Source organism: Pleuronectes platessa, chromosome 17 (assembly GCF_947347685.1).
Source record: "Pleuronectes platessa chromosome 17, fPlePla1.1, whole genome shotgun sequence".
NCBI lineage: Eukaryota > Metazoa > Chordata > Actinopteri > Pleuronectiformes > Pleuronectidae > Pleuronectes > Pleuronectes platessa.
The window spans coordinates 10,487,479-10,498,024 of NC_070642.1; the positions used below are offsets into that span (position 1 = coordinate 10,487,479).

General features: G+C 43.4%; 1 protein-coding gene across 1 annotated transcript; it reads right to left on the reverse strand.

Annotated features, from left to right (window-relative positions):
* Positions 1–294: 294 nt before the first annotated feature.
* naa30 (N-alpha-acetyltransferase 30, NatC catalytic subunit) lies at positions 295–9,489 on the reverse strand. Its single transcript, XM_053445684.1, has 4 exons — positions 8,429–9,489; positions 6,506–6,629; positions 5,484–5,539; positions 295–4,139 (listed from the first exon to the last, which is right to left on the reverse strand). Exons 1-4 carry the CDS (start codon positions 9,272–9,274, stop codon positions 4,002–4,004), a joined length of 1,164 nt encoding a protein of 387 aa, XP_053301659.1. The 5' UTR covers positions 9,275–9,489; the 3' UTR covers positions 295–4,001.
* Positions 9,490–10,546: the final 1,057 nt, after the last annotated feature.

Genomic DNA, 10,546 nt, shown 5'->3' on the forward strand with positions numbered 1-10,546 from the left:
CACCAATGGCATCAACACAACTTGTCTTTTGTTCAAAGAAAGTATGTTTTCTGTAACTTCATGAACCATGTGCTATGCTTAATGTTTAACTGCCTGTTTATACGCAATAATACTGTTTTAGGATATGTGTGATGTAAAACAGTGACACATTTTTGTCTCTGTAGATATGAAACATGATGTGATCAAATAAAACCAATGTTTTAGATGTCTGATTCAGAATCTGTCTTATGATGCATCTTGTAATCTCACAGGATCTGAACTAGGGGGGAAAAAAGTGCAGACGAGATAACCCAGTTTACAGCATTTAAAAAAATCAAATAATTTATTTCTGTGTTCTTTTTCCACATTAAATAAAAGCTATTGGACATTTCCAGGTCAAAATAAAGAGAGGGGACAGGGAAGAGGAACAGGGGGAAACAGAAATCTGACATGCAAAAAACCTTTTGCGTGGTGGATGGCGGAGTAGGTGGTGCTTGCCGCCCTGAAAACACTGCAGGAAGCCCCTGCTATCAGCTGGTTGGTTGCGAGGACCATATAGCGTTGTGTGGTGCAGAAATACTTCCAATACAAATGTTATTATCTGAATAACAACCTGGTTTCTGGGGGATTTTAATCTAATTAATGTAGAACGGCAGATGTTGCCTTGGGTGCGGACAGAGGTGGGGTTGGCACGGTTTGAATAAGCAACCTGGATAGAACAGCAGATTCCAGATGAGGTCTGGAATCTGGGGGGGGGGGGGGTTGTGAACACTAACTGGCATGTCAAGTCAAAACCGATTCCAAATGCAGACAAGTCAGTTGGGTAAAACTTGATGACGAAGCCCTGCATTGACTGAAACAGAGCCCTTTGGCTCATTGTAGCAGGCTGTAATGCCCTTATACCTAATGGAACTGCCAGAGTTTCACAGGATAAAACAAGACCCTTTCCTTCAATATCTAAAACACCTGTTCATGCTGACAGCTGGTTTTGAAAGAACAGGATGGATACACGTGTTATCCAGCCTGTTCCTCCATGAGTAGTCAGAGTAGTAGAAGACAAGGCCCGAAATGTAAAAGAACAGAGAAGAATGGGGACACAACTGTTGACAGGGACGATAATATTTAAACCTCCAGAATTAAATCAGGAGGATTTTAAACAGGGAGATCACTAAAATGGGAGTAAGATGAGCAGCAAAGGTGATAAGCGTCATTCTCGTATGCTCATCGTTCTGGTTACATCTCTGGATGGGCTAAGTAGCACAGAAATTAAAAATAAAACTCTGGAAAATCGAACCAAATTGTCTCCTTTTCCCAAACAGGTGATTCACACAAAAAAAAAAGGAAAAAAACATGCTCTCAATACGATGAATAGAACAACACTACAATACAAATCTGGAAAGAAAGAAAAGAAAATAGGTCATCTGATCCATTGTTCCAAATGCGCACACACAAACTTGGATACACAGGCTGTTACGTGGGTGGCAACTCTGTAACCATCTACTCTCCCTTCTAGTCCTGGGCTCCTGGGATTAATTCTCTCATTTGAAAGGGGGACATAAACCCAAAACACGAACGTGGTCTTGTAGTGTCATTGATAGAGACAAGCTAATCTGTCTTTAAATCATTAAAGCATCTAAAGCTTGAGATTTGTTTGTTCAATATTTGTAGCCGATGGTATTCCTGACTTTTTCTATTGTGTTACATGGCAGTGTCTTTGAGTGCTTTCTACTCTGAATAAAGCAGGCAGGTTAAAAAGCACACAGCTGTCCAATTGCATAAATTTGAAATGCTGATTGTAAATTGAAATTGCTAAACCAACCTGTGATGCAAGTTGTTTTGCAATTTAAATTTGAAAAAACAAGGCAAAGCAAAGATGATTTGAGGTCTATTCTCCCCTTAACTATGAACAACGCTCTTGCCTGCTTACCTAGTATGAAAACGCAAATCCTGGAAAGGAAGAAAACAAGTGCTTTTGTTCCTTCCTGTTACAAACAAGTGTCCTCATTAGGGAGGAACAAAACACAGCACCGTAAAGCCTCTGATTTTCCTGTGACTCTGAAAGTTGGGAAATAAAAGTCTATCAGACCAGATCCACGCCGTTGTTAAAATAACAGGACACATTCATACAGACACACAAACACACACTGCAGCAATTTCCAAAGAAGTGCATCTGACCTTTGTTCATTTTCATTTGAAGGAAAGATAAAATAAGAAATAACGACAAGCGGCAGAAGCAACGTCTCTTTGTCATAATTGGTGTTGATTGAAACGTCCGGGTGCATCTACGACAGGTTCCGGGCGGGAGATCTTCAAATGTTAGCGAGGTTGGTTGTGCATCGAGTTCGGGCACCTGGGAAGTGCACTGTGGTCTCAGCCGCTTACAGCAGCGTGAGGTTATACAGGTGTATAGACGTATATCGAATAAACTGAAAGCGAACAAAAGAATAAAATACAATCTGCTAAGAATACTTGTCTAGTTTCCTTTTTTTCTTTAAATCAAGAGATAAACACACACGCACACACAGCATACTCAAACAGCAATCCAGCATATGTAACACTTTGCCTCCCGTCTGGTGCTGAGGGCAGACGAGCAGCGGGGGCCGACGCCGCTGTGCGTGTCGCCTCTTAGCGGGCTGAGAGTTCTGATGGATCGAGTGGCACTTGCAATGAGGAGAAACAGACGATTATTATAAAGGAGTAAACTGAGACGGCTAGGAAAGTTTGACTGCACCATTGTTGGCAAGAAACGGCTTTGAACAGACAAACTTTTCCCCTTTTTGGGAATTTTGCAGCAGCTGGCAGTGCATTTAGGGAAAACAAGTTCTGATCTGCAAAAATAGGAGGATTAAAAAATAGGCTCGTCACCCACACACTCCGTCACGGTTTGAAGAGGAGAGACCTGGGGAGGGACGATGAAGCGTATGGGGCGGCTGATCCACTGGCCGGGGGCGAACGTTTGAGGTGCTAACAGAGTGATTTGTTTTTCGATCAACTGCTCTGCACCGACGTGCTTACACCAAACAGAGGAAGGGGTCGTGGGGGGGTGGGGGGGTGGGCCTCGGACTGGGTTTGATCACCACACACTCTCCACACTTAGTCCCGCGCTCACGTTAAAATAAATGCATGCATATCTTTACAGGCGTTCAGTCCTGGAGGCGGGCGATGGAGACAGGATGGGAAACAAGAACGCACAATGGTAATGCACAACTCCAACCAAACATAGGCTCACACAGTCACACAAACGTGTTCTTTTGCTCACAGCGAAAAACCAACCACGCCACAGACACATGCACACAAACACCCACACACACAAAAAGCCAATACCCTGCTCCCAACCCCCCTGCCCCACCCCCCCAAAAAACATGACAAAATACAAACACGCAGTCATACTATAGCTTTTTCCATCCCCCGTCAAACTTACAAGGTTAAAAAAGAAACACAAAAATAAACTCAACAATTATTTTCTTCCCAGTCTGTTGTAGCGCCCTGCGTCCTGGTTTCACGTGGTGATGTTTCCTTTAAGTCTTGTCCCGTGTTCTGTAGAAGTGGTTGGTGCGGCGCTGCGTCCCCCTTTGCGTCGGACACGCGTCTTCACCTGAGCTGCCTCACGACCCCCCTCCCTGTTCTGGGCGCTGTGGCATTCGAGCTTGAAGGTCAAACGGTCATGAAGTCCCCCTACTCAAGGTCATCCCAGAGACCGCCCTCACTTGCCCCTTCCTCGTCATAGAAAGTATCAGGGGCCCCTTCATGAAAACATCGGGTGGGATTTCAGTCCGTTTCTGCCTAGACGACAGTTGTTCAGAAGTCAAGGACAAAAAGAGGATGTGTCTGCACGTCTATGCATACCTATGTGCACACGCCGCAGGGTCGTGAATGTGTGTATGTGTGCGTATGAACTGTGTGTGTCTGTGTATATAAAGAGTGAAAAGACCAGGGCAGAGCTGAGGCTGTCAGGCTGATCATTTCGGGGGTGAACAGCACCTGCTGTCCCGTCCCTCCATCCCCGTCCCCTCATCTTTCCTTTAGCGAAGCCACAGTTTGAGCCGCAGCGCATCCACTCCATTCAGGTAGTATCTGAACAGCCGCTTGTCTCTGACAAAACCCAAGTTCTCGTACAGCTTCAGGGCTGATTTGTTGGTGATCTCAGTCTCCAATACAACCTGGGGACACACAGAAGAGGTTGGTTTCGCACCTTATCACAAGGTTTCAACAAGTTCAATTCACGACTTTTTCAGACTGATTCATTAAAATGTAAAGACCTATGACCAGGGTGTTTGTAGAACAGTCCTAAGTTCTATTTTGGTCTTGTCTGTATTGACGCATTTATTTAACATGAACATAATTAGGAACTACTTTAACGTATTAAAGACCATGTAAATGATATTCTAATCTAAGGCTTTTTAAATTTTAGACTGTTTAAGTGTCCACAGAGACCCTGGTTAACATATTTTAGTCTCTAAAATGTCACATTGCTGTAAATATGTCACACGATCAATATACCGCAATTTCATCTCAGTACAATCACAGCTGTTGTTTATGTAGGCTATGCAATTTGCATTCATATACCAGTGCTCAAGTAAATCCTCAAGTCAAAATGTATGAGGAATAACAAATTCCAGTTAAATCTAAACACAGCGCCTTTGACTATGTGTACAATAAAAGAACATGATAAAATGCTTGAGATAGCTGAACAGTGAACTCCAGTCTAAGAAATGTTATTACATAGGAATGCAGTAACAAGAAGATAAAGTTTAACAGGCTTTCTTTGTAGCTGTACTCAAGGAAGGTTGATCATCATTCAAAAGTTATTTGCATGCAAAGCAGTTGGTAAATCAAACTCAGTAGAAAACCTGAAGTACTACGGAGAAGTAATGATGCTATAAACAATGACCTGGGGCTCAATGATTCGAGTTGGAGGTTGACTGTGAGGAAACTATATTTTGTATCACTGGAGTTGGGCCAACACAAACCTAAAATAACAAAAAAGATAGATGCCTTCTCTTTTTTATTGCTGCAAAACAAATCTACCTACGAGTACAAATAGAGTTACCTTAACCTTAAAGCACCAAATGCCAAAAGTATGGTTATATTCTAATAATTTCGTAATGTGTTAGTTTATGGATTTCATGTGAGAAATATTTGGTTTGTAGAACCATTTTCCCACATGAGCTGCGGGTAAAACCCAGAGAATTGGCTACGTGGGTTTAACCGCAGTTTTCCTCTCACACATGCACAACGCAGCGGGAGGTTCTTTGCACAGATGCAGATGTGGTTCGATTCCCCAGCTCCAGTCTGCATTCCAAAGTGTCCTTGGGCAAGATAACGAACCCCAAATTACCCCTGACGGCTGTGCCAGCAGTGTATGGAAGTGCTGCATTTAATAGCGGTCCATCAGACAAGAACTATGTAAATACAGACCATTTAGCATTAGAAAAAGTATTATAATGTATGACATGTGAATTATATGTGCTTTCCTTCAGTCAGAATACGTCTATGTAGATTACCTCGTCACAGTCGCCCTCCACCATGGCATAGATGGCCTTCTTCACCAGATTAGTGCCTGAAACAGAGGAATCTGAGTCATCATTCAATTCAACAAAACACAGACTTAAGCATGAATAGCACTTTCTCTAACCTGACGTCTGATGGTCTAAGATCAAGGGCAAAGAAATGGCACTTAAGTTTAAACTAAAGTGTTAGACATCCTCCCACGGTGTAAACATTATTTAAATGGCACATTTGTATAAAGAGATTTGGTTGTCAAATAAAAAACTGAACGATTCTTTCGCACAACTTGTTCTGCAGTAGAACAGCGTGACATGTCCAAATTCTCATATCCTTGTACAACCTTATATCCACATAATGACGCAAGATAAAAATTCTTCTTCTGCTTTTGCCCGTCTCTCTTGATATACTCTTTGCAGCTCACCTTCAAGTGTTTTCTACATGACATTGTGCCTCTTTGGTCGACTCTTAGCACCATCTCATTTCAAGCCTATGTTAATTTTGGGCCAAGTCAGTGCAGATTTAAGTTGAACCAGCAGCTGTTATCCGCTTCCATCTTGGTGATTATTTGCTGTATGTTGTGCTGCAGGCAAAAGCCTCATGCAACATCTGAGTCTGAGGTTTGTGTTGAACACTCAACTGAACTTTTGTTAGTCTCAACTGCAGACTGTCTCCACTGTCTGTCCTGAGTCGTGCGTAGATGGTAGAAAAAAGGGTAAAGGTGTTCAGGTCTATGGTTGACAGTGGTACGAAACATCATTAACAAATACAGCCCTTATTTTGAGTATGTCCCTCAAAAGAGGATCCCTCTCCTGTTCAAGTTACCCCAGTGTTGCTTTCAATTTATCTAATGTTTGCTTTTTTTGCCTTTATCAAATCTTTCGGGCTGCACATGTGCCGTGTGGACGAACGAAAGCCTCACCCAAATGATTTGCAACATAATGAAACAAACAACATCCGTCTTTTGTGCTGTAAATCATACAACACAGTCATACTCTCTATTATGACCAGAACGACTCACCAATGCTTTTCCTTCTGTGTTTTGAATCCACGGCCAGCATGGCGATGTAGCCACGGCGGAACATCTTCTTGTGCATGTCAAGCTTACATACGATGGCTCCAACACACTCCTGCTCCACCATGGCCTGCGAGACAAACACACGCACACACACACCACACTCAGGTATTTTGTGGTGTTACTCAGTATACCGACACCAGAACCCTATTGAAATATCCTGGATAAACATGGTACAAAGCTCTATTCCATTACTTTAAGAATGCCTTGTTTAAATAACAGCTGTATTTCCTATGAGTTGCTTCAATGTGCGACGGGGGTGTTTAGCTCTCTGCTTCCTCTCACTGCAGACATAGTGGGAGTGACAACCATTCTTAGCTTTATGCTATCATTAAGAGGAGAGGCATGGCTGCTAATACCAAAAACGGAAGCAAGAAGTGAAAATTGGGAATTACTTTGATAACAGAGCTGACAGACAGTGCATGTGTGTGGACACTACCGAGGTCCATCTGTAAGAGAAGCCTACGCAGAACAAAGGAACCAACTTGGCAAAACATCTCGTCTACAGACACAGAGACAGGTCAGGGTATGTGAGGTAACAGAATGACATCATATCCTCGTCCTGAAATATACTGTGAGTCATGCGAGTGATTTAATTTCATCTTGAGATGCTAAAGATCCAGCGGCCAGGAGTTCGTAATTGATCCATTTCCTCTTAGTGCTGGTACTGTTAACAAGTGCATGTGAGTTTTGTCAATTATTCTTTTTAGAAAGTGCTATAGAGACCTAAGTATAGGGGATAGATTAGATAACTGCATAGAACACTTTTATAACTGAAATGTATGATTTTAATGTGGTAATTTATTGCTAAAACAATATGTATGAGCAATGAAATAATATTAAATAAAAAATTCAACACACAAGTTAAAATACTGAACAAAAATGAAATTGACCGGTAAGCTGGAACTTTATGTTGATGAAGCTCAAACCAAGATAATTAGCCTGCACATTAAAAGTATACTGGACACAGGTGACTCCTTGACAGAGGTCTGTGCTCTAGTTAATAGACTTTCTAGTTTTCTATTTGGTCAAAGTAGATTTAAATATGAGGTTCTCTCTTTTCTATGTCTTGTCTTGTCTTCCATTACGTCCCTTGATCTTTTAGGTTTTTACTGAGGAATCCCTCCGACATTGGGATTGAGATACTGTTATCAGTTAATGATTGGAATCCTGACAATACTAGTCTCCAGAATGTCTACAGGAGAGGTAGCTGAAAGCCGAACGACGAGTCCTCTACAGTTCCCATCAACCCGCCTGTTCTGCGGGCTCTCTGAGCTGAACTCTCACCTTTATTTCATAGCACTTCCTCTTGTGTCACATGCTGTGCACTAGACAAACTGGAACTGGGAAGTTTACGACCTTGAGGCTCAGAGGATAAACAAGGAAAGTGTTGACGGTGTTTGTAAAAAGTAGAAAGCCCTTAGTGAGTGGATCCTGCGGGTACAAGAGGAAATGCCTCCTACAGCAAAACTAACAAAAGTGAAACATAAGGATTATGAAACACTGGCTGTGCTTATCTTCCTGTTCACAGATGACTGGACAGAAGACCCTCACATCAGTGATGAACACAGATACTATTCAGTCAGACTGAAAACCACAAGTTTATGAAGGATCTGTGGCAGAAATGTGGTGTTAGTACCTTGTCAACACAAAGCAATTTGCTGTCAGTGGGACATTTACACGTGTGTTTGAATAGGAGGCGTTTGTTTTAAACACACTGAGAAGTGACAGGTGATGGGAAGCTACGAGCATGTGGTCACACCCAGCTCCAGGAGAGCCATGTCGCTTCAGGTCGCCCTGGTTCGTGACTCGGTGAAAGAAGACAGACAGTGAACACAGACATGATCTTCAGATTCCAGCGTCACTCACCAGAAAGCAGAGCTGCGGCCAGTTGTGGATGAAGTACCTGTACGTGTATATAGAATAAGGCTCAGACAAGTCCTTCGTGATCAGTCTCATGATCCACGGCATCTGCAGCTCAGACTCGTAGCGGACGTATCGGATGCCGTGACTGTCCTCCTCCACTCGGCCGGGAGACCTGTTCAGGTCGAGCCGGGCCAGCTCTGCGGCCAACGGCTGCTCCGGGTCAGCGGTGCCCTCCTGCCCGCCGGGCCCCGCAGCGACCGGCGGCCTCGGCGGCTCCGTGTGGTCGAACTCCTCTTTCCCTTCGCCCCCGAGGTGACTGTGGGTCTCGTCGGCTCTTGAGAAACCCGGTATCCCGTTCACGCTATTGTTAACCATGGGAGAGAGGCTGCCGTTTTTGGAGAAGGGGCTGTGGCCTTCGTGTTGGCAATGCTCACTATTGTTTCTAGCGGCCGGAGCCTCCTCACTGCTGCCGCTGCTGCTGCTGTCACAGTTGTCCATGGACGGTCTCGGATTGTCAGGTCGGTTTCCTGGGTGTTGGTGGCTGTTAGCGTCCTCGGAGGGGCTCGCCAAGCCGTTTACCTGCTGCTGCTCTCGGGCTTGCATTTTAAGGTGCAGCGGCGCCGGGCTAGCTCGCGCTAGCATGTTTTTCTGCTTCGCCTTCACCGACCCTTTCACTTCGCTTACCGGCCCTGACGTCTTCCCTGTACCGGCGGGTAAACAGCCCTCCCCGTGGCAGACCGGTTCTCCGTCTTCCCCCGCCGGCTCCGCGCTCCTAGCCCCGGGGAAAGGAGGAATTTCAGCCGGGGATGCAGGCAGTGCGTTACTAGGCCCAGTCGGCACTGTGGCCATCCCACCACATTAAGGTGGGGATTCACGCTTGGAAAACGTCGAACACGATCTCATCCACAGGGCGAAGGGATAAACCAAACACATACAAGTTAGTTCGCCGTATATTGCATAAATCCGAGGGGTTTGGAGGAGACAACGTTTCCGCTGGCGACGGCAGTCGCTGCTTTCTCCTCGGTATCCCTGCTGCCGCAAAGCGCTGTCGCAGCAATCGCCATTCCAACAGCAGCGCGAGACGTTTTACGACAGTGGTGTAACGTTTGACAGATGATGGTTTTTAAAATGAACTAATTCCTCTTTATTCGTTTATTTTTTATTTGTTATTATCTCTTCTTTCCTTACAACAGGTTTACAGGATTTATAAATCAAGAATATTGACAAAATCAATAAAAATACATTGACGTGTGACCTCTCGTTTATTTATGCTCACCTTATTCTTCTATTTTAAATAAACATGTTTGTTTGTTTGTTTGATTGTTTACCAATGTTTCACGATTTCGTCTCGCTAAAATCATTCAATTCTGGCAAAGAGAGACACATGATGAATTACAGCTCTGTCGAAAGATGACTTTAGATGCCACCATACTTGACATAATTTAAATTATAATTTTAAACAATTTATAGCTGCATGTTGATTTTTAATTTAATGTTTGTGCTGTTTTAAATTTTGAACTTTAGTCTAACTCAAGACCTGTGAATTATTTTTACCGATAGAGGGCGCCAGTTTTAGAATTTATATGGAAAGATGACATTTTTTCTTCTTTACTTCAGTTTCTCCAGTAGATGTCACCAGTAGATTAGTTTCCCTTTCTCATCAGTCCACTGCTTCATCCTGTAAAGTAAGTGCAGGTTTACATTGAATAATATCCACACCACAGACTTAGCACTACTTTCCAGAGTTACATTATGGGTTTCCTCATCTGATGCTCCAAAAAGAAGTGTGGATTTTCCAATCCAATCCAATTCAAAATAGAGGAAAAAACGAGACATGGGAAACCTTTGACCCTTGAGAACTGATCATATCAACAGTGATAATGCCTGTGAACAATTGATATTTGCAAAAAGAGAGACAATAAACTTATTTGTGGGACGTGATGTCTAAATCTAAAGTTACACTTCATTTCAAAGTTTATCTGCAGGGTGGTGTAGTTCATCCTAGGTGGCAGTGTTGATCTATTTCATCCACAGGGAGCTCCATACACTCAGAGATTGAACATTGTTTGGTGAACTCATGGTTCACATGGTATACAAGGTCAGATAGATAGATGGATAGAT